Source organism: Siniperca chuatsi, linkage group LG21 (genome assembly GCF_020085105.1).
Source record: "Siniperca chuatsi isolate FFG_IHB_CAS linkage group LG21, ASM2008510v1, whole genome shotgun sequence".
NCBI classification, from domain to species: Eukaryota; Metazoa; Chordata; class Actinopteri; order Centrarchiformes; family Sinipercidae; genus Siniperca; species Siniperca chuatsi.
Window position 1 is genome coordinate 1,145,001 of NC_058062.1, and position 24,311 is coordinate 1,169,311.

At 44.9% G+C, this 24,311-nt stretch overlaps 1 protein-coding gene across 1 annotated transcript; it reads right to left on the reverse strand.

The window, feature by feature from the left end:
* Positions 1–3,550: 3,550 nt before the first annotated feature.
* On the reverse strand, positions 3,551–23,279 carry casc3 (casc3 exon junction complex subunit). The gene is made up of 13 exons (XM_044181536.1): positions 23,037–23,279; positions 19,989–20,013; positions 19,605–19,660; positions 16,441–16,539; positions 16,272–16,409; positions 15,372–15,520; positions 13,266–13,439; positions 12,162–13,120; positions 10,615–10,794; positions 9,710–9,808; positions 9,452–9,618; positions 7,406–7,614; positions 3,551–7,037 (listed from the first exon to the last, which is right to left on the reverse strand). The coding sequence occupies exons 1-12, from the start codon at positions 23,220–23,222 to the stop codon at positions 7,468–7,470; spliced, it is 2,379 nt and encodes a 792-aa protein (XP_044037471.1). The 5' UTR covers positions 23,223–23,279; the 3' UTR covers positions 3,551–7,037; positions 7,406–7,467.
* Between the last annotated feature and the right edge of the window lie 1,032 nt (positions 23,280–24,311).

Genomic DNA, 24,311 nt, shown 5'->3' on the forward strand with positions numbered 1-24,311 from the left:
CTAGTCCCTGGGGAAAGTCCCTGCGGTCGAAACACAACTAAAGATCCCTCTGAGCAACAGTTAAAATATAAGAAATCACCAAGAGAAGAAATTGTAAGCGGAGCATCAAAATCTGTGCAGATTTAAAACAGGAACCGGTTCCCGTTTCAGTGTCAAAGCACAGAAACGCCTCAAGCTGGAGTTAACAGGCGCGTTGCTTTAGCAAAGCCGTTCCTAAAACTTCAGAATAGAAATAGAAAGTTGGTGTCGGGAAACTGAGGACATTTTTTAACCTGCTAAATAGCAGACTGACAAATTCTGGCCGCAAGGTTGACTTGCTCGGCGTTTCTGGAGCTTTCAGCCACATCTTGTGGCTTTCCTCAGCGAATGCGGTCGCTCAGTTGTCATGGAGATGGTTCAGTCGTAATCACGTTAAGTATGGAATTTTTGAAAGACAAAAAACGTGGGGACATTTTGGGGAAAGTGAGGACATTTTTTAAAGTGGGGACATTTTGTCCGGCGTTCACTCGTTTGAGGGTTCAGACTCGGTTTCAGGGATCTGGGAACCGGATTGTGTCAGTGAGGGTTCTCAGCATAGAAATACAACAGTGTGTACGTAAACATCTGCCGACTATTGATCCCTAATCAAGTCAAATGACCTTTTAATGATCTGTGCGTATGTGGTCGTTATGTCGTAATCCGATCGTGTCTTGTCACAGTTTCATAACCGCAACAATCAGCTGGAGGACAAACTGTAACTCGACTCACCCGCCTCCTCCTGTACGCATGGCCGACTCCTCCCGGAGGAGCAGTTTGCAATGTGTTACCGTAAACCGACACCACCTCCATCACCTGACTGAAAACAGGGAGGAGGGGACTCACAGGAGGCTGATCCTGACCTTAACGGCGACGTCTTAAAACCGAGTCTCAACCATGAAATGTAATGACATAATGACTCGTCTTTCATACCCTGAAGGGAGTAAACAGACTCGCGTCCCCACAACATGAGTAATACGCAGCGACACACACCGAGCAGACTCACTACGACGGCAGCTGACTGACTGTAAAACTACCAGAGATCAATAACCAACAGATGCTCCAAGCTAATGTTACTCTGGAGCTACAGAAAGAGCAGCAGCACTTCTGGTCTGACTGTTACTAATACGCGAGTATCGTGTATAATGATTAGACCGATCGGGTTGCGTGAGGTCATCGTGTACATTTTTGTCTTTTGCGCGATAATAACGTACAAACTATCATCTTACGTGCATGAGATAAAACAATTATATCTTTCGGGACCTTGCATGCTCCGTAATTTAACTCTCCGAAAGGGGCCGTTTTTGCACAGCGAGTGCTTTAATACTTCACGGTGTGGTTTTGTTACTTCTTTCACCACTGGGTGGCGCCGGTCCTCCAGCCGCTGCCGTTAAAGCGCCGCAGAAGAAGAGGACGCGGCGAGACGACGTCATTAAAAGCTCAGACGATGGGAAACACGATGCTTCCACGGCTCGTTCCCCAACTGCTTCCCTTAACTGTTCAAAACTTTTCCTTTTTAGACAAAAAAAATGTAACAACGAGTTCTTAAGATCCGTTTTGTCCAACGAATGTTTTCCTTTAAGAAGACAAAGTATTACGGAGGGTTTCACCGGTCAGAATATAAAACAGTTCAGATGGAACTGTTTAACACTTCCTGTCCCGCCCAAAGCTAAAGAGCTACGTTTCAAACTGTTAAATAATGTTTATCCTGCAAAGAATTTTTACATTCAAAATTTAATATTGGGGACAATGTTTGTACCTTTTGTTTAGCGAACACTGAAACAGACGAGCTTCTCTTTTTCTCGTGTGTTTATTTAAAGATATTTTGGGATAGTTTCTGTATTCGGGCTCATCAAAACAACTCGGGTGTCCGATCTTTCGATTACAGTGATGTTAAATTTGGCGTTGTGCTGGAGGACAAATCAAAAGACATAACAATTAATAGTTTGATTGTTATGGCAATTTTTTTCATTCACAAATGAAAATTTGGCAACACTGAACCTTTATTTAATGTTTTTATTCATGATGTGTCATCTTTAAGAGTCTTTGAACGCACTCTGGCCGTGTGATAATCTGGAAGCTCTTTCTTTGAACCCTGTAACTGTAATTACGGCTTTCGAAACCACGACAGAGCTGTGCCCGAGTGACTGAGCCGGAGGTCGCGGATCGGCGCGAAGCGGTTTCAGGAACCCCAAAACTCAGGAAGAGCCCGACACAATGGGCGTAATGAAACAACGCAGGGCAGCGTCCGCAACAGGACGACAAGACACCGTCGGTTACGTAATACAGTCCAACTGTGTGTGTGTGTGACATCAGCAGGCCGACAGAATGGGAGCTCTCTTCTGCACGCGCTCAGTGACAGACACATGACTCAGTTTGGGAAACACACACACACACACACACACACACGTTAATGTTAAACTGTAGGTGTAAATTTTAACTTAATGTCTTAAACGTTGTACCTTGAACTTGTTTTAGTTCAAGTTCATCCACGTCTCACCTGTTCGGCCTGCAGAGACAGACAAAGCACGAGGAAGACGGTAACCTGGACGGAAGGAAGGAAGAAAGGTTAAAAAATAAAAAGAAAGAAAGAAAGCAGGTTTGAGGAAAGAGAGAAGGAAATGAACAAAGACCAAAGACAGAAAAGGAGAAAGCGCTGACGTTAGAGCGGTCAAGTAGCTGTTACATCATTGATAACGAGCCAATTAGAAGGCCGGAGGCTCTGCTTCGTCTCACTTCATGTTGTGAAACCGAAGCAGTTACATCATCAGCTACACTCAGGTGTCAATCGCAGGCCTTTGTGAGCTCATCGCCATAGTTACGGCAGGGCATCGGACCAATCAGCTGCAGCAGACTTGCGGGGGGGAAAAGAGAGAGATGACAGAAAACCTGACCTTTGACCTCCACTTCTTCCTTTGAAGCTTCCCTCCTTTCCTTCCTGCCACACACTTCACTTGCAGCCGAGGAATAAAAACAGGATTTAAAAGATGCACGGGTGTTGGAATAAACTGTTTGTGGGTTTGAACGACGCAGCGCTGTCAGGCAGTTAAAGGGTTAAATGAAACGGAGCGGCCTGCTCCTTTAACAGCCGAGCCTCCCTTTGTGCTCAGCAGCTGCTGCTGCTGCTGAATATTCATGAGCAGAGACCGTCTGCAAGCTGATTGGCTGTTAGAGCCTGTCAATCACAGCTTACATAACAGCTCCCCCCCCCTCCCATCCAGATTATAAATATTCATATTAACGGTCGGAGCGGAGGTGTGTGTGCGTTCAAATCAAACCAGACTTCAGTGAGTGCGTCTGGTGGAAAAAGTAGAGAAACAAAAGCAGAGCAGGAAGAAAGAAAAAGAAAGCTAATGAAACTTTAAAAGCCTTTTCCGTTAAAAAAAGCCACATTAAATCTACTTTAATTCAATGATCGAGTGGATCAATACTCTGATTTATTCTCATATCTGTTCATTTGTTCTCCTGGACGGAGGTGAAGCACCTTCCTGTTAATCCACAGTGAAAGGAACAAAAGCAGCCGTCACATGATCGGTTTTGTTATGACGATGTTCTTTATTGATCCTCTGAGTGGAGACGCTCTCAAACACACAAACAACAAACAAACCCACTGATGCAGTTATCTTCTTCATCATCGTCTTCATCACCGTGACACTGAGACGAACAAACTGCCGCCACAGTGGACAGTCTGGTCGGCTCAGGTTCAGGTGTGGCATCAAACCGCTCGGCTCACCTTCACTCAGGCTCAGGTGATTTTATTAAAAAAACAAAGTATTAACATTTCAACACATGAAGAAGAAAGTTAGACCCAAACGATTAATATTCTAAACCTCCTACCACCGACGCCAGTAAGATTTATAACTGAAAGCAACGGATAACAAATGAGCTGAAATGAAAGCGTGAAGTGAGCTGAAGCGGCACTAAGGCCGGCTGGACCGCCGCGCCACGCCGCGCCCCCGTCCTCCAAGACGCCGCCATCTTCAAGCTTTCATCTCACGTGAAAGAAGAAAAGCAACGAGATTTGTGGAAACAAAAAGCTGACTTCTGCTCAGGAAGTTTTCACCTCACCTTTTAGTAAATGTTAAAATGAAAGCCGTTCTCGCCGTAACGAAGCAGAGCCCCGACGTTAATACTGTTGAAAATAAAGCCTGAAGCCACATTCATCCAGCCGGACTGCAGAAGAGACTTCGCAGGTGCGGTGAAGTCCGGTCAGCGTGGACCAACGCGAAGTCTGAAGGAAATAAAACAAACGTCGTCGCCGCTGAGCTCAGAGTTCATCGAGCGCCGTCCGCCGCTCCGTCGTTCACCCGTGGAAGCCCGTTTTCTGCCAGAAAAAGTTTAATTATACATGAAGAGTTAGGAATGACAAATATTAGAGAGGTCGGGTTGATCTTAAGGATCGGTATCAGGGCCGATCGATCGGGAATATTTTAAACGGATCGGTATCGGCCGAAAGAAAGCCGATCAAAATCGGATCCCACTTAGTTCGGCTGCTAATCAACGTTAGTTCGGCGAGTTTCCGTAGTTCAAACAACTCCAACAGAGTGAGAGGTCTTCTGTCTGGAAGATCGATTCACGGTCACTTTGCCTCAGGTGGCCCCTGTAGGTTTTTCTGGCAGAAATGACCTTCCATATTTACCCGTTTCTGCAAATAACTTTAAACAGGACTGAAACGTAACCTGCACGACTTCACTCATTCATTCTTAACATAATATAAACAGCGGGAAGAGGAGGAGAAACGGAGCGAAAATGCACTTTTAACAAGCATTTCTGGTTACCTTCGACTCTGAAAATGTGTTTTTGCCGCAGGACAAGCAAACGATGGAGTTAATAACTTCAGCTTCACAGAGCGGTTTCCTCGGTGTGTGCTTTTAAGGGTGTTAACACGTGAAAACAAAGAAATCAGCAGGGGGTCGTCATTTCACTCCTGCATTTACTTATAATTAAAAAAAACAAAACAAAAACAACAGTATTAAAATCAAACAGTGACATTTCAAAAAGGAAAAAAGTACAAAACAAATCAAAGCTAAAGCCACACAGCTCCTTCGTCGTCGCCACTTCTCTAAATTATATCCAGCGTTAACATTCGAGGTCCCTGCCGATGCCTTTTGAATCAGAAGCTGACTAGTAGTATTATTAGAATATGTTTACTGCTCTATTTTACCTGTTCAAGCTTCTATATACACATTTAGATTTCTATATACAGCAACGATAAACGCCTCCGCCCGGCGGCAGCAGCTCCTCTCAGACGGACGACGGACTTTTGTGCAACTCGGATTCGTAAATTTCACTTTCTGCTCACCAGGAAGGAAATGAAAAAGCTGCTGTCAGAAAATAAACGTGTGCGTTCAGACGAGCAGATTAACTGAGTTTAAAAAAAAAAAAAAGGGGGGCGTTCCGCTGATTTTCCACGTTAAAGTCGATTTAATCGCCACGGGTGGTTCGACAACGGTTGTATCGCGTCTGTCACACTGGTGTTATCAAAGGCAGTGTGATTGGATGGTCTGTTGCCATGGCAGCACTCACCATCTACATTAACAAGGAAAAAAGAAACCACTGTCCACAGTCGGGCTGGAATATCTGTTTTCGCATGACGTCGTAAAAATTATTAAAAACGTGCGCAAACGGATCATTTTACGCTAAGTAACGTAGATGGTCGCCGCTACATTAGCCGATCTCCAGATATAAAAGTCTGCGTTTTATTTCTCTCACTGGAAGAGAAATGACAGCAGTTTCTTTTCTGTGCTCACGACTGTTGGCGAGTTAAAACGCCAACAAGGTGCGATTAGAGTTTCAACTACATCAAAAGAAAGTGAACTGGAAAATATATATATATATAAACTGAATACTTTTGGGGTTTTGGACAAAATAAAAACGTTTAAAAAGACGTCACCTTCGACTCTGAGAAACTGGTTTCTGACATTTTATTGACTAAACTATTTATTATTAGTTGCAGCCTCTGGTCCAGGACGTGCAGCAGTACAGACTTCTGAATCTAGGTTTCCCATCTGAAAGTCAGTTATAGTAACGAACACAGAGCTCATGTATTAGGAGTCAAAGAAACAAACAAAACAGAAAAGCAGGCAAAGATCTTCAAGTGTACGAACTGTCTGTCTGTCTGTGCGGAGTCTAACGATCTCCCACCAGCTGTAACATCACAGCAACATCTGGAGGTTTTCAGGAAGCACCCGGTCGGCGATGAACGTAGGAACAAGACACTGAGAGCTGCATTCAAACTATATACACAACCGATTCTCACAAACATCCTTCAAACTAACAATAAACTCTGTTTTAGTTTGCTTCTATTTTATCTTTTAAACATTTTGTAGTAATAGTGTTCCTGCGATGGATGGCGGGAAATGACACATTAACCTCCTGTTTCCTATAAGAAAAGAACAATAGCTGACGCACAGTGTGAAGTGAACTGATAAGCTGATAACTGAAAGTGTCAGTACGTTCCACAGAGAAACCGTTCATATTGCCTGTAAACGGCTGTTTTCAGGATTCAGTCCGACTCCCGTTTCAACAGAAAGCTTCACCGTGAAAAGGAAAAAACACAAAAACCTAAAACAAGACTTTCCCGATGTTTCATTCCCGCACATCGCTGGCAGCGCCGACGGCTCAGAGTTCGACTCCACGTGACGTTAAATGCTTCAAAGTGGCTCTAAAGGGTTCGCCCTCGTCAGTCCGACGGGCAGACGTGTCCGGGTTCAGCTTTGTTGCTCGAAGACAAGTTGGTGGGATCAAACCTGCGACCGCAGCGTTACAGAACAGTCCGACTGCGACGCGTCGCCAACACAGCTGACCCGCCCGACTGCTACGGGGTTAAAAAACAAAGAGGAGGGGGCAAAAAGGGGAAAGAGTCATATTCCTCCAGTGATGCTGTGGGTCACCTGCAGAGTCCGCCTTCGCCTCCGCCCGTCCGCCCGCCCGCCCGTCCGTCCGCCCGCCCCTGCCTTCCTGGATAACGTTGGTGGTTGCTGTTGGGGACTGCAGCTCCTCACTGACCCTCCCACCCGCTCCTACAAACAGATAAAAAGAAAAACCTGCATTTCTCTCTCTAATGACACAAATCAGACGTCCTCAAAGACTTGAAACTAAAGAATCAAGAAGACATGAAAGACCAGAAACTCCACTTGGCTGTAATTTCTCCCACAACACCTTCGTCTAACGCAGGTGTCAAAGTCAAACATCTGTCGTTCTTGTGCAGAACGATGCAGAGTTGTTGTCACTTTCGTCTGCTGAAGGTGGAAAGTTTCTCGGAGTTTAACACCTGGACGTACCTGCTGGATTCATGACATCACAACTATCTTGAAGCCAATCACGGTCCAGTATGTAACTGACACAAGCGTGATGTGGAAACACACAAAACACTGAGGACGGTGCTCACCTGTAGTTTTCAGATCGGAGTGAGGCTGAGACTGGGTTGGGGGGGAGGGGCGAGGGGCGGGGTCACTCTGAGGCGAAGTGCACCTCCGGAGGGGGGGGCTTGACGGTGACGGGCTGGGACGTGCGGCGGGGGGGCGACGGTTTGGGCTGAGCCTGCTGCTGCATCGTGTCGTAGTAGGTCACACCTCCGTAGGTCACCTGGGCCTGACCCTGACACACAGACACATTTCACTTTATTATCCAGAGGAGAGCCGCTGGTCTGAGGCTCAAACACATTTTGGCTGATGGACTTCAGTGACTTTAAACCAAACATTCGGTGATTTCAGTATTCACACTACCGTCCAAAACCCTGGAGTCACCTGATATACTGATGTGTTTCTTCTTTCCTTCAATAACGGCTATTTTAACAGATAAAAACAGTATAATTATGCACCAAATTTTATTTATTTACTTATTTACATTTGAAAGACTTTTAGATTAATTAAAAGTCGACGTCCCCACGCTGTTGCATGATGGGAGAATACTGTTGGAACCATTTCCCCCCCCCAAAATACTCCACTCTCTGCAGTCTCCTCAGTGGTCAGACTGAGCAGGTTTAAACTGTGATTGTCCGTCCACAGCATGTTCAGCTGCTGTTCTGTGATCCGGCTCCAGCAGTGCTAACCCTGGACTCACCTCATTTAAACAGGAACCTGTTGCTGTTTAAATCTGCACAGATTTTAACGCTCAGCTTCCAGTTTCTTTACCAACGACTGCTGGTTTCTTGTATTCTTATCTAACTGCTGCTCAGAGGATCTTTGTCTCTTTCTGCTCTTTCAGTCCTCAGTCTGGTTGAACCATTACAGCGTTTTGGTCTCCAGGTACAAAACATGACTTTTTTTGCAAACCCTTCATACAAAACAACATCTATTAGTAAAGAGGACTTTCTGCAACCTAAAGACCATTCAGACACACAGAGTGTTCCTCTCAGCGTTTGTGGCAGGCGACTCCAAACGGTAGTGTACATGAAAAGTATGTGTAATAAATTAACCACAATAATTCCAAAGTGCATTTATAACAGTGGGACTGGGCAATAATTCAATATCTGTTATCGATTATCAGTGGACGCGTATTGTGAGGATATGATCATATTATCGTTTTATAAACTTCTGCTTTGTTTTAAGTTTGGTCTGATGTAAAGCATCAAAGTGGAACTATTTTACATGAATTTGCTACCATATCCAGGCCTGCCACAATAACTACGTTATCGACTTCTCGGACGACGTGTGCGACGTTGCCTGTTAAGGAATGAATGACTCCAACCCCGGAGCCGAGTGCTTAATATTTATTCAAGTGCAATTCTTGTTAACAGAGTCCGAGAGTCCATTTTATTTATTGTTTTTATTTAGGATGTTGTAATTTTTTTTCTTTCACATTTCAATTTCAACGTCTGAATATCCTTAATTAATTTAATTCAGTTAATTAAAAGGGTGTAACTGTATTATTATGCTTATTATCATATATTATTATATATCAGTGGCATCAAATGGTCTTAAAATGTCAATAATATCATTTATCGCAATTATTTCTGGGAGAATATATCGTCCAACAACAGTAGTTATCGTGACAGGCCTAACGATATCGTGATATATTGTATATAGATATACATTTTGTAAAAATATTTCTATATATTTTAATGTTGTGATATTGTTCCCCACTGTATTACCCAGTCCTAGTATACTGTAAACTTTGCATACTACAAATTAATAACATAATTATTAATAATTAAATTCAGCATAAATAAAAAAAAACTGGAAACAACTGAAAGAACCAAAACATTGGTGGAAAAGTGCGTTCAGTAAAAATACGTCCGCTGCCGTTCGCGCTTCCTTTCTGGATGCAGCATCTGAAGTGAGTTTGGCGGCAGAGCGCTGAAGCAGGGAGGCGGGCGATGTTTCCTACGCCACAGCAGTCTGCTCACATGGACCGTTTGACCGCCGACTGTGAAGAGTCGACATTATCGGACATTATTAGCGTTCCTGGACCCTCTTTAGAGTGGGGTGGTTACCTGTGGAGTCGGGTACATGGCGGGGTAGGGGAAGGTCATGACCCCTGGCGGAGGGTAGAAAGGCGGTGGCAGCAGCTGCTGTGGTTGCCCTGGCGACAGAGACACGGGTGGGCCTCCGTAGAGGGCGGGATTAGCGATCGGGCCGCCTGATTGGTGGGGATGGAGACCTGAGGACGAGGCAGAGAGATGAGTACAGAAAGAACACAAAACATAAAATCATCCTTAAAAAACACGAGAATGAAACCGGACTCCACTGACCCGGGTGGGGGATGTGCATCTCGGGCTGGACCAGCATGCCTTGCGGCGGGATGGGGGCGGGGCCGTCCCCGTGGGCATAGATTGGTCCCTGGTACGACACTGAGACAGAGACAGAGGAAGGTTAATCAAAGTGATCGTGACCACGTGGACATTTACTCAAGTTAAGTACAATTTTGAAGTACTGCTTACACATAACTGGGCAATTCTGCATAATGAACTACTTTTAATGAAGTACAGGTCTGAATGCAGCTCTTTTACTTGTAAAAGAGTATTTTATTGCTACTTTTACTCAAGCGAAAGATCTCAATACGTCTTCCATCACTGATCAGGCCCGCATCTATCAAACAGGAACCACAGTTAAAGCGGGACAAAACAAAGCAAAAACTGGACCACGCCAGCGCCGCGACCCACAGAAGAAAAGCTCTTCTATACCACTAAAGGTGTAAACCAAAGACATTTATGTGACAGTGATGCTTGGCCTTTACTGACCTCTGCTGGTGAGCAGGAGGAAGTACTGCACTGACTGACACACCTGTCTCAGTTGTTTGTAGCTATGCCACTAAAGCTAAAGGATATTGGCACTGATCTCCTGATTTAAATCAGTTTAATTCTTGATATATTGAGTTACATCAGACTATCAGATTATCATCATTATCATTATCATTATAGGTCAGACTAATATTGCATAAAGTGCTGCTCATAATGTATCTGAAGAACTTTATTTCTTTCTTATTCCACACAGTAAAGACTGCAAATGCATATTTTTTAAATACAGAAGAGTCGTACGGGCCGGCGCTACCAGATGCTTCACCCACTGAGCGACAGGACAGACACGTAAAGGCCGCTCACCGATTCATCTGCACCTGATATCTCTTACTGAGTTTGATTTCATGTTATCATCTTACTGGGCTCGTAGTAGTGTCCCTCCATCACTCCCAGGTGCATGGGCGGCGTCGGCTCCGGTACGGCTCTCTGCCGCTGGGAGGAGTAGCGTTTGGCCCGATTGGAGCCGACGCCGATCTCGTCCATGCCGGAGAACTGAGGCGGGCCGCCGGGGATGTGGATGGGGTTGGGGCTGGGGAGGCCTGCGGACAGAAACGTTCATCAGTTTGTTTTTCCCGGGACGCAGAGAGGTTACGTTCACTCTACAGACTCTACAGCCCTGTTCTAATTCATGATTTCACTCAGTATGAGCGGGACGCCACGAACAGGCAAACCCCTTGTATGTGAAAACCTAAGAGGAAATAAACGTGTCTCTCATTTCGGATTTTTCTGATCCGATTTCTGAAGACACGTGCGTGGTAAAATTTATTTATTTAATACTAAAGTTATTTAACACTTAATACTAAACTGCTGGAATATCTAGGGCTGCTCGATAATCACGATTATTTTGGTCAATATCACGATTATTTAACACTCATTGACTTAGGAAACATCATGCACATCAGGCATTTATTGAACTTTTAAAATCGAATGCTTCATTTTGTTTTTATATTATTATTATTATTATTATTATAATATATGCATTAACCCAAAAATCCCAAACAGCCAATGAAATAAGAAATAGTGATCCAACATTATTAACTTCAAACGGCATCTTAGAGCACAAGAGGACGACAGCAACAGTGTTTCCGTTACGTTACGTAACGCTGAAACTCAACCGCGGTGTTCTGTCGGGAGCTGCAGTGACTCAAACAAAACGCCGAGTACGAAAAGTATAAATGATACGTCATTTGCTAGCCGCTAGGCTAATTTATGCAGTGTGAAATGCCATAGGCTTAAGCTACTAATGGTGACTAGCAAGTTACAGCAGTTATAACCCCCGTCGTCTTGGCTCGGGCTGAACTCAACATGTTGTGAGACGGGGATATTAGGGAGGGGCGAGAGAGCGCACCGCTGTGAAGGAAAGGGGAGCGCTGGATTTATAACACAAGACAAAACGAGAAATCATTGTGAAACGGAATGCGGCACAATGATCGTTTTATCTCGATTATCTTGTTCTCAGAATCGTAACTGGAAATAAAATTCGATTAATCGCCCGCTAAAAACAGAATAAATTAAATATATTAATATATTAAATATATAATAACGTATAGAGCCAGAACAGATTATCGCCTGAGGTTGTTTGTAGAGACAGTCCTAGTGATCGGGGTCAGGCCGTCACATCCTGCCCGTTAAATATCATTCGTATCAGATCAATAATTTAAGATGATCAACCAGGACCTTCAGTTTTTGGATTAAGAAACTTGTGAAAAATAAGACGCGCCACATTTTGTCGCTGCAGCTGTAATTTCAACATGTCAAGATACATATTTAATCAACATTTCAGTTGATTTCAGTAAAGGATCAGACTCCGAAGCAGCCGTATTTCAGGACTTTGATCGGGGACGTCCCGGATCGTTGATGTTAAGATCAGGTGATAATGCTCGCCCACGTGTTAGAGCAGACTCACCTCTCATCTCAGACCGGATGTAGGACGTCGGACTCTGGCTCCAGCTCTGTCCCGCCAAACTGAGTCGAGCCACGTCCTGGTCTAGCTCCGCCAGCCCTCCTCCTCCTCCACCACCTCCTCCACCCGCCTGACTCGGGCCGTCGCCTGCTCCCGCCCAGCTCTTCCCTCCCACGCTGCCGGGGGAGGAGGCATTCCCTCCAGCTGCAGACTCCTCCACGGACGGCTGTTTGCTGCCCAGCTCTGCTGGCCGGGAGCGAGTCCTGCGAGCCAGCGAGTAAGATTTGCGCTCCACCGGCCGCTCGGTGGGAGGAGAGACTTCACGATTGGTCGCTGCAGCGGATGACTGTAGGGAGGGGTCAGAGGTGGAGGAGGAAGCAGCCAACCCCGGCGCGGATCTGTCGGCACTTCCTCGCTGTTCCTGCTGCTGTCGCCTTGGAGATGCAGACTTGTAACCACCCGGCTGTGCCGCCGCCGCCGTCGCAACACTTAGGTCCTGTTCCCTAACGCCTCCTTGGCTGACTGTGATGTCCTCAATGACCACAGAGGGACCCCCCCTTCCACCACCACCACCACCACCCCGCCCCCCTCTGCTGCCCACACCCCTATCTCCTGTGGGGTCAGACTGAGCTTTAGGGCCCTGTCGCTCTCTGGGATGCATCTGGGGTGCGTTTGATTCATTATTCCTGTAGTGGGACTGAGGCGGGAGGTGCATTTGATTCTGGTGGGATGGTCTGCTGCGGGAGGGAGGTGGTCTGGAGGAATTGCCGCTACGCTGAGCGGAGGAGAGAGGGAGAGACGAGGGGGATGTAGAGGAGGGGTGGATGGATGAAGGTGGAGGAGCTCCTCCTCGGTTCAGACCGCCTCCTCCTCCTCCTCCTCCTCCATTGTGCCAAGATCGGACCGGTCGCTCTCCTCCTCCCTCTCTCCACCGCTTGTCTCTGCTGGGAGACGTACTTTGTCTGCAGGGAGACACGAGACAGATTAAACAGTTGGGATTAAACTCACGCAGGTGAAATTTTCACACAAAACTGCAATAAACTGTTCTGTAAACATCAAGACTGAATTCTCTCTCTTCTTCTTCTTCTCGGTTACGGCGGTGCTCACCTGGGCCTGCGCTGCCGGTACGATCGGTCTCCGGAGCCGCCGCCGTTCCGGATGTCGTAGCCGTAGATGGCGATGAGCTCCTCGCGGCTCTTCGGCGCCTGCTCCTCTTCCCTGAACCTGTCGTGCTCCCAGCGACCCTCGTCCTTCCACAACTTCCTGTTTCGACCTTTAGGTCTGAGAGGACGGACAGGGAGACACGATGCACGTAAGAGTCCACTGCACTGAAAACCTACGATTACGATGATGGCGGTGGAAGTAGTCGTGGTTATGGCAATGATAACTGATGTTGTTGCAGTTTTTATTATTTTACTTCTTTCCTGTTTTAAAACGTATTTTAATATTTTAACTTTTTGTATTTTTTTTAAAGTGCTCATATTATGCTTTTTGGCTCTTCCCCCCCTTTCCTTTATTGTGTTATATATCTTCTTTGTGCATGTCATAGGTTTGCAGAGAGTGAAAAAGCCCAAAGTCCACCCCAAAGGGAGTTAAACTCTCCCACAGGAAACTCTGCTCCTGAACTGAACAGCTCGACTGCAGTCCGGCCTTTACGTCCGCGACGTCTCTACGTCACACGCGTCATAATGCACGAACTGAGCAGTTTCCACAAGTCCACCTAAATATGACATTAAAATAACGTTAGATTCCCTCCAGGCAGTCAGTGGAGGGTTGTTGCTGTGATGTAGAGACAGAGCACAGTTAAAACGTTACCTATGAAAGATAAATTAGTTACAGATGAATAACTTCGCAGTCTGAAACTCTCGCTCCAGTCTGCGTTGTGGAGCTGGTTCGGGTTGTCGGCTGAACCGAAGCCAAAGTTACCTGCTGCAGCGAGTTTGTTTTGGATCGCACTACCCTGCTCGTCAGGACCCGCCCTACTCTGCTTCTGATTGGCTAGTAGTCCTTACCTCGGTACTGCGCGTGTGCAACTCCAACAAAGATCGAACAGAAGTGCGACGCCTCACTCGGGAGCTAAAACGGAGCGTTCGAGACAAGAGGTGCTGCAGCGATGAGCAGTGTGAGGGAAAATATGGTGTTTTTTGAAAATTAAACCATGTAAACATATTCTGGTACAACCCCAAAATAAAATTATGAACCTGAACATGAGCATAATATGACCACTTCAATACATTTTGTGTATGAAGTGAGTTACATAAATGAAGTTGTTTATTCTAATTATTATTTTTGTCGTCACAACATCAAGGCCAAATGTTTAAGAGACTCATTTGCACTTTAAGGGTTAACTACAAAACGCAAAAAACTAATCACCAATTATCTAAAAAATGAATTAAACAAAACTAGGGCTGCAGCTAAAAATTATTTCCCCTATGGATTAATCAGCAGATTGTTTTCTTAATCAATCGATGAATTATTTACACTATAAAATGTCAGAAATCAGTGTTCCAGATATGATGCCTTCCAACTGATTGTTTTGTCTGACTCACATTTGAGAAGCTGGAAACTTTTGCTTTAAAAATAACTTTATTAAGATTAATCGACTGTCAAATTGTTTAATTTTCTGTTGATCAATTAAAATATAACTTTATTGTCCCATTAGGGCATTTGTCTTTGTCTCACCAATCAAGACAATTAACATAGTAAAATACAACAACAACACACAATAAAAATAATAAATGCATCGCAAATCATCTGCACTTGATGTGCAAAGTTTATACAATCATTTGTATCTCCTGGCACGAGGACATTAGTGCAGTTTGTTCATTATATTGATTGCAGATGGTGCAAAGATTGTCTTATTGTATTGTAGGGTCGCCCAGTAGGCGTCACCTCAGATTCAGGGTGGAGATGATGTTCAGCGTCACTAACAATAAGCCGGCCAACTGGTTTTATTGTAACAAACATGTTAAAAACATTATAATAACAATTCTAACAAAACACTTCCTGTTTCAGGTTTGTTTTCTGGTGCTGATGTTTAAACAGGCTCTCGCTGTTGGTGATTTTATTAACCTTTTAAACATAAACCAGGGCGGCTGAAGAGGAGTTCTGGATACCTTACTCCCTCCTGACCAAACTTCATTCAGGGAATGCATTAAATAAAATATTACTACTACTACTAATAGATAAAAACTGCCTGTGTGATGGCTGTACCTCTCCTCCTCCTGAGTGTGTCCTCTGACGTCGTGCTCGAAGAACAGACCCTTCCTCGGGATGTAGGCCGGGTTCTTCCTGTCCTCGTCATCGTCAAGCTTCTGACCAGGTTTCCCCCCGACCTTCGTTTCAGGGTCATCTGTAGACTCCTGCATGTGTGTGTGTGTGTGTGTCAATAAGAACAGAAAACGACATAATGACGGCAGTGACTAACAGTTCAACTACCTGCTGTCAACTATGACTACAGATGTGCAGACAAGTGCTTTGTGAACAAGTTAAACGATCAACAAAGTGAGCGGTTTATTAGTATACATTTGAGCCTACGAGCTGTTCAGAATTATTATGCTAAATAATATTTAATTGTTGTGCGTTATATAGGCCAGATGTACGGGATCCGATGTAACACACACAGCTAGTGTGTTTTAGGACACGTGTACCTGTGCGGATCAAACACTGAGTGAGGCAACAGACTGTTGAACAAACATTTTGTTTGTAATAATGTTATTATGTCTGGCTGATGTTTTGTTTAACGCAGCTTGGTGATGTAAGACATATTTCAGTGAAATCTGGCATTAAAGCAAAGCTAATCTTTATAATTTGTTTGGCCATTTGTTCACAAATGTACAGTTTCATTTAAAAAAACAAAACTCAGCTGGTCGCTGCAGTTTTTCGCAAACATTACTCAAACAGGAGGAAATAGTGCCTTTGTTGGGGACTATGTTCCGCGGCGGATTAATCCACATTTGGTGCTCTAGCGAGAGTTTGAACAGCTGGAAACCAGCTGCAAGAAGATCTACGGGATGCTGCATCGATCCATCGATCAGCTCCACGTCACGTTTTTACTGCAGTGAAATATAAAGTCACGGCTGCGGTCGACACACCGGCAGGTACAAGTCTCACCTGTCCGTCGCCGCTCTGTCTCTCTCCGGCTAGGTTTCCTTTCTCCTCGGCCTTGCTCTCCTCTTTAATCTGTCCTCCTCCTTCCCCCTCTGCCTCCTCTTCCTCCTCCTCCTCTTCACCCTCTTGCGGCTTCTTCTCCTCCTCCTCCTCCTCCCCCCTCCTCCTCTACCTTTGTCGGGCCGTCGGCAGCAGAGGGTTTGGGCTCGCCAGTTGCCGCTGGAGCTTCTTCGTCGCTGTAATGCTGTGCCTCCTCTTCCTCCTCCACGCCCTGAGGGAACACAGGAATATGTATTTTAACCTCAGTCAGCGTGCAGGTTCACATCATACCACACTGGGCGAGACGGTTCAATGAGGTCTCGCTCACAATCGGACCACATAACATCGGAGACATCAGTCTGATGGACGTCTGGTGAACGTTAACGCTGTGACGGGATTTTATAAAGAGCAAGCAGAGACGTCATCAGCGCTCGTGACGCTGGTGCCGTTTTCTTAAAAAGGCCCTGAAAACACATTTTCTCACCCCCGACCGAGTGATGGGGAGCGACACACGAGAGTTCGAACACTTTTGGTTATTTCACATGACAGATTTCTGTTTTTGTGTTTTTGGTCTCACTGGTTTGAAGCTGGCGGGACTCGGGACGTTCAGGATGACTGACAGCAGTTTTTAAGTGTGAAATATCAACCTTGACCTCCGATTTATTTATTTATTAAATGTTTAATACTTAAAATCTGAAACCACGTTTTCAGGGGCTTTAAAACTTTATTCAATAGTGGCGACGACCACACACCCAAGTTAAATCTACATGTTTACAGTATATATTTTACAGACGGTTCTGCAATATTAGTTTAAGTTCGGGGGAACTGTATGTACATAGCTTGCCTTGCTCTTGCATAGTTTTTATTTCTATTATTTTTTATTAGTCCTATTTTTTAATTCTTATGTATTCATTAGTCTATTTATCTGTACTTGTTTCTCTGTTTCTGCAACACCCAAATTCTCCCCCTTTGGGACCAATAAAGGCTCATCCTACACCTACGGGCGCATATCTTTGCAGCCAGTGTGTTCTGCATCGTTTCCTGCTGAGACGCATCTTGTCTTCAGTCTCCAAATCAGCCGTCAGCGGACGTGTCTCCGCGTGAGCTCTAAGACCACCACTCTGGACTGACGACCAAAGATTTGACCGTGTTTGTCTCACAACAGTGTGTAGGGACTAATGTTATTTTAGCATTATATTTAGCATTTGTCCTGATAAAGACAAAGCTTTTTAAACAGGAGGAAAACCTGACAAAAACGATGATATTTGGAAATAAATTTAAATAAAATAACACTTTTACAGACTTTACAGACTTTATTTATTTCACACACGGTGTCCACTGGCCCTCCTAACGTCAGTGAGAAACTTCCTGCGCTGTGAAAAAGTTAGTTTGCCCCCTTTTTTCTATTCTACGTAGTTTATTCATTATAAACACTTCTGTTGAATGAGGCCAGGCTCCTCTGTGCAGGGTTTTTCCTGCCGACCCCGAAGATGTTTCAGCCGGCGCCAAAACATTAAGATTAGAGAATTAAAAATAGCCATTCAAATCCAGTCCGAATGTATTCAATCAGCAATTTATCAAACAACTGTTAACCAAGCAGAACATTAAATTAAATACCAGAGCCGCTGTATTTTACCACACATGCGGCTGGCGCTGCGTAATCCAGCTAAACTGCATTGCAAACTTACTAAGGTAAAAGTGTGCAAGTATTACAGCAACATTTACTTAAAGTAGCCTACTCACTGTGCAGTAAAATGTTGCATTTTGCTGCTGCAGATGTTTAAGATTGAGCTCATTTTAACTGCTTTATATACTGTTGGGTAGTTCAATCTACAGCAATGCATCATGGTCTATAAGATTATCACGTGTTTGCCCTATTTGAGAATTTACGGTATGTTATTCTAGGGAAAATGTGTAGATATTGTAGCATATTAGCCTAAAGAATATTGAGATATTATTAATAAGCCATATGGCCCAGCCCTGACTGTAGGCGGACCCATCATGCTTAGTGTCGTGCGTAGTCACCCCCAAAGGAAAAACCCTGTGGTGTGTTCTTCTAAGTGATTAAAAGAAACCTGACATAACAACACCTATGGGCTGGGTGAAATTCAGTATATATACACTGCATTATATTAAGACAGAATACAGGTGCGTCACTGAGAGGGACCCAGGTGGGACGGTGAGGTTACAGGGAGCAGAGGTGAAGAAGGTGCAGGACTTTAAGTACTTAGGGTCAACGGTTCAGAGCGATGGAGACTGTGGAGAAGAGGTGAAGAGGCGAGTGCGAGCAGGTTGGAGCGGGTGGAGGAAAGTGTCAGGTGTGTTGTGTGATAAAAGAGTATCAGCAGGAATGAAAGGAAAGGTGTTGGAGACGGTGGTGAGACCAGCGTTGTTGGACAGCTTAGAGACAGCGGCACTGAAGGAAAGACAAGAGGCAGAGCTGGGGGCAGCAGAGCTTAAGATGCTGAGGTTCTCTTTGGGAGGGACGAGGACGGACAGGATCAGGAACGAGGACATCAGAGGGACGGCTCATGTTAGATGTTTGGGAGATAAAGTCAGAGAGGACAGATCGAGGTGGTTTGGACGTGTTCAGAGGAGAGACTGTGAATATATTGGTAGAAGGATGCTGAGGCTGGAGCTGCCAGGCAGGAGGTCTAGAGGAAGACCAGAGAGGAGGTTTATGGATGTAGTGAGAGAGGACATGAAGCTAACTGGTGTGAGTGAAGAGGACGCAGAGGACAGGGTTAGATGGAGGCGCGTGATTCGCTGTGGCGACCCCTGAAAGGGAACAGCCGAAAGGAAAAGAAGAAGAAGACACTGTACATTATATATACACATTTCTGATATTTATGTATATCCCAATATAGCATAAAACATAACGTAAAACAATCACGTGTATTGCCCTGAACTGCGTTCGACTTCAAGTGTGTAAAACGGAAACTTGACTCCTTTTGGAATCACTAACTTTAACAACAGAAACGTATAGAGTGGTGGCGAGATAAGATCATATGATCACGATATGATTCTGCTAAAAGTCAATTATATTGAATTATCAAAGAGCCCCACTGTTTGTTTTATTTGTTTCATGTAAGAGAATCGACTGTCAGTCATCACTGAACAAGTTATCACATGTCTCCCTCTGGTTTTATTGTACGTTAACTGCAACACAGCTCAGCCGAAGTGGGTTAGACATGAAGTCTGTTTCCTTTCAATACATCTTACTGGAACTGCAGGAGGCACAAAAGGCTTTACAGCGCTGATGTTGTTCCCTGATGGATCTCAGTTCACGTGTTTTACCTCTGAGTGGGAGCCGTTCTCCTCGGGATCCGCACTGTCGTAGTCGGAGAGGACAGCTGGGCAAAACAGACAGATAAAGAAAGAAAGATATCATCTGAGTGTCGGAGTTAGGAAAACAACTGAGGCAACAACAGGCTTCACAGGGATTCTGCAACAGTTAACAGGTAGACCGTAAATAGCCTCAAACCACCCAGTCATGCACAGAACAAATGTTTCATTACATGACAGACTATTGTCATGTTTTACAAGCTCGTGTGAGTTTGTTATGTTCACAGTACAATGAAAAAGAACTAATTACGGTCTTTAAATGTTCTTGGTGCCAGCTGTTTTCATTTTACAAGGTTGTGTGCTGGATGTTGCTGTTAACTAATAAAAAGGTCTTACCTTCTCCGACCCCATCTTCACTCTCCTGCAAAGAGAGACAAAAAAATTAAATAATAATAATCAGCATTTCCACCAAATATGAAAGTGTTAATCTGCAGAAGCACAACAAGCTCAGCTGCACAGCCAAACTGCTCCGAGCATTTCCCCAACAACACTTTCAGACAGTCCCACTGGGAGCTGCACGCTGTAGATGAACCTTTTCCTGCTGTAGGACACTGAAGGGCTTCATGTGAGTGATTTGAGACTTTGCTCAAGGCCTTTTGGAGGTAGCACGAGTACATACTGATCATTCCTGTCACTGCTTTGGTTTTCCATCTGGGGAAGGATTTCAGACCAGCGGCCTTTTAAAAACCGGATAAAAACAGCTTTTCATTTTTCCTCAGACCAAAAACTGCACTGTGTTTAAAAAACAAAACAAAAACAGGCAGTGTTGTTTCATGTAGGCCACATATGATGATGTTTGAGTAACAGATCTGTGAGTTTGAAGGTTTATCGGACACCAAAACACCGCACAGAGGTTTATAAATACTACGAGACAGTTATCACAAAAGACATCATCCTCCATCATTACGATCGCCAGGTAAACGGTAGGATTACACTGTTCATGTTACGAAATAATCTACCAGAGTCTCCGCTTCGACACCCCCACAGTGCCACTGCAGCCGACGCACTGAAATGAATGAGAGGGATGTGATTTTTCACAAAGCGCTGTCTGTCTGACAGCATCATCATCATCATCATCATCATCACCTGGTTGAAACTACTGGAAGTGTTGAACAGGATGGATAAACCAGTTCCTACAAGAGCGGCAAAGGAAGCGAGTGGTCGAATTTAAACTGGAAAAGTATCCTACGAGGACAGAAACTACAGAAAGGCTGTCTGCAACTTCAGGGTTACGATCCCCAGAAAACCCCAAACAACTGGAGGAAGTGGAGCAACTGTCACCGGCCTCACGGATCAGTTTGTTGAGTCTGTTTGCGTCCGCTACCTTTAACCTGCTGTCCCAGCATCCTGTATGCTGTTGCATGCTGGGGCAGCAGGCTGAGGGCAGCGGACGCCAACAGACTCAACAAACTGATCCGTAAGGCCGGTGACATTGTGGGGGTGGAGCTGGACTCTCTGGCGGTGGTGTCAGAGAGGAGGATGCTGGGTAAACTACACGCCATCTTGAACAGCGTCTCCCACCCGCTCCATGACGTGCTGGTCAAACAAAGGAGCGCCTTCAGCGGAAGACTCATCCCCCCACAATGCACCACAGAGCGCCACAGGAAGTCCTTCCTGCCTGTGGCCGTCAGACTCTTTAACTCCTCCCTCTAAGTGTCAGTCTGTATGACCCGAAGTCACTAAACTGGACATTGATCATTAACATCTCTGCCATAATTAATAATATTTGTGCAATATTCTGTGTACTACTCCCGTGCAATATTTAGTTTTCCCATGTTAGTTTTTCTTATTTATTGTATTGATATCATATACCTCTATTACTCTTGACAATACATGCACCTCCGCTTATTACTATTACTTATTACATATTTGGTGACACTGTATTTTATACTGTACTTTCATCATCAAGCGGTAAACCCACTTGGTACTCGACACTTAGTTTATCTTATACCGACCTGATACTTAATTTATTTTCTGACCTGTTTTATAGTGTTTTATAGTGCATCATATTGTTTGCTAGCACTTTCTCCTGTGTGCACTGACGTAAAGACGAGCTGCTGTAACAAAGAGTTTCCCTTCAGGATCAATAAAGGATTTCTGATTCTGATTCTGATATTTTGGCCTCGGACAGGAATCAGAGGGTCTGCAAACTTAGACAACCATCTGGGCGACAAGTACCATGTTTTGTTTTAGTGTAAGAATGAAACTAAAAGGAAAAGTACGTCCCGAAGTACCATTTAAACCGCCCATCTTATGTGCAAACCAACTTTGTTATCACAGCAGGCCAAAAGTTACACGTAAATTAATGTTTTACCTCCTTTATGCTGCACTTCTTTCTTGCTAGGAGCCACTGTTTTTGCTATATATTATGGCTCTACTCCATACAATGTAATCGTGGTCTTGAGTCAATTAAATCTGAGCACAGCCTGCACTGTGGTTGGTCATGGACAGAGGTGCAGAAACCACGTCCAGCAAATCCTTATCAAATCCCCCTAAAACACGCACTCTGCAGCATTTGTATCATTTACATTTGCATTTTAACAACCCATTCATTACAGGGCCACTGAAGTACTGGTTATATAACATTTAGTGTCGCCCTTTAACCAAACACAGCCTTGTTTGTTGTTGGTTTAATGGAGTAAAGCTACGAGGTTCGTGTCAGTCACATCTGGACGTGGCAGAGTTACACGATGGAGCGTTAGCATTAGCTTGGCCTAGCAGGGTGCTAAACAAAAACAAAAAAACAAAAAAATCACTTTCATTACTGCCTGCAAACACCACGTACGCACCTGGGTGGAAACACTGTCTTCCCATCTAGCTGGCTAACTAGCCAATTTGGAGCAAACAGCTCCGTATCTTTGGTAAAACCTCCGGTCAGGGAGAGTAACCGAGGGGAAGCCCGAGCCGGTGGTGCGGACAAATGTGTTGCCCCTGTAAAAGCGTTCCGACTGGCGCCTTTTCGTCTCGGTTTCACAAAAGGCGAACAAAATAACTAAGTTAACTACTTGGACAGCTGGCGTTGAAACCTGCCAAACTGACACAGCATCACGTGTTGAAAAGTGACTGTACATTTAAAAACTCTTAGACAGAACTGACGTCGCTAATGTAACAGTTAGACAGCTAACCCGACGGTTGAACAGCTAACTTGTCCAGCGTAGTTTCCTTCAAAGCTAACGCCGCCTACTGAAGGAACAGCGAGCTGTTTATGTTAAGAGTCACATGGCTCTACAAGTAAGTTGTTTGCTGATAATTAACCCCGCGGTAACATTAAGAAAAGCGAAGACTCGGGTCCCCGGGAAAAGTTTTATTGGAAGCAATATCTGTCACCGCTGCCGAGCCGCCAGCTCGGCGAGCTAACGTCCGGAGTTAACGTTAGCTACTCACACACTCGGACTGCACTTCGCTCTTCGCCTCGACCCGGGTCACTGTCGGCTCCGGCGGGTCGGGATCTCTCCCTCGGCTCTTGGTCCCCGGAGACCCGGACCTCCCGCTGTCCGAACCCGAACCGGACTCGTCGTCGTCCTCGCTGTCCTGGGACGCGCGCCTCCTCCTTCGCCGCCGGTCCGCCATCTTAGGTCTCGAATGGTTGGAACCGGAAGGCGGCAAGGAATTGTGGGTAGATGACTTCTTCTTCTCTGAGGTTTAGCGGCAGCTTGCATCCTTGGTGTTGCATTACTGCCATCTTCAGGAGTTAGTTATCTCCTCCCGGACTGTCAGATTTCAGAATCAGAATCAGAAATCCTTTATTGATCCCTGAAGGGAAACTCTTTGTTCCAGCAGCTCGCATTTACGTCAGTGCACACAGGAGAAAGTACTAGCAAAAAATATAATACAATACACTATAAAACACTATAATACAGGTCAGAAAATAAATATAGTACCAGGTGGGTATAAGTATAAGATAAACTAAGTGTAAAGTACCAGGTGGGTTTACATTATAATACAATGTAATAAAATAAGTAATAAGTAATAAGCGGAGGTGCATGTACTGTCGAGAGTAATAGAGGTATATAGTATCAATAACAATAAATAAGAAAAACTAACATGGGAAAACTAAATATTGCACGGGAGTATTAAGACAGAATATTGCACAAATATTCAAGTATTGCAGAGATGTTAATGATCAATGTCCAGTTTAATGACTTCGGGTCATACAGACTGACACTTAGAGGGAGGAGTTAAAGAGTCTGATGGCCACAGGCAGGAATGACTTCCTGTGGCGCTCTGTGGTGCATTGTGGGGGGATGAGTCTTCCGCTGAAGGCGCTCCTTTGTTTGACCAGCGCGTCATGGAGCGGGTGGGAGACGCTGTCCAAGATGGCGTGTAGTTTACCCAGCATCCTCCTCTCTGACACCACCGCCAGAGAGTCCAGCTCCACCCCACAATGTCAATCAGCTCCTTAGACTTTGTCGCATTGAGCTGCAGATGGTTCTGCTTGCACCATGAGACAAAGTTCGCCACCTATTTATTTCCCCATCAATCCTGTCAGAATAGACACTTCCTGCCTTGTCCTTCCACCACGCTGCAGTGTGCCCTTTAAACCTGCTCCTGTCAGTCCTTTGCCTCCATCATGCCCTTTCTTATATTTCCTGCAGTTAACAGCTACATGCTCTGCTGTTTCTGGTACCTGACATGTGCGCCGAGTCCAGCTGGATGCTT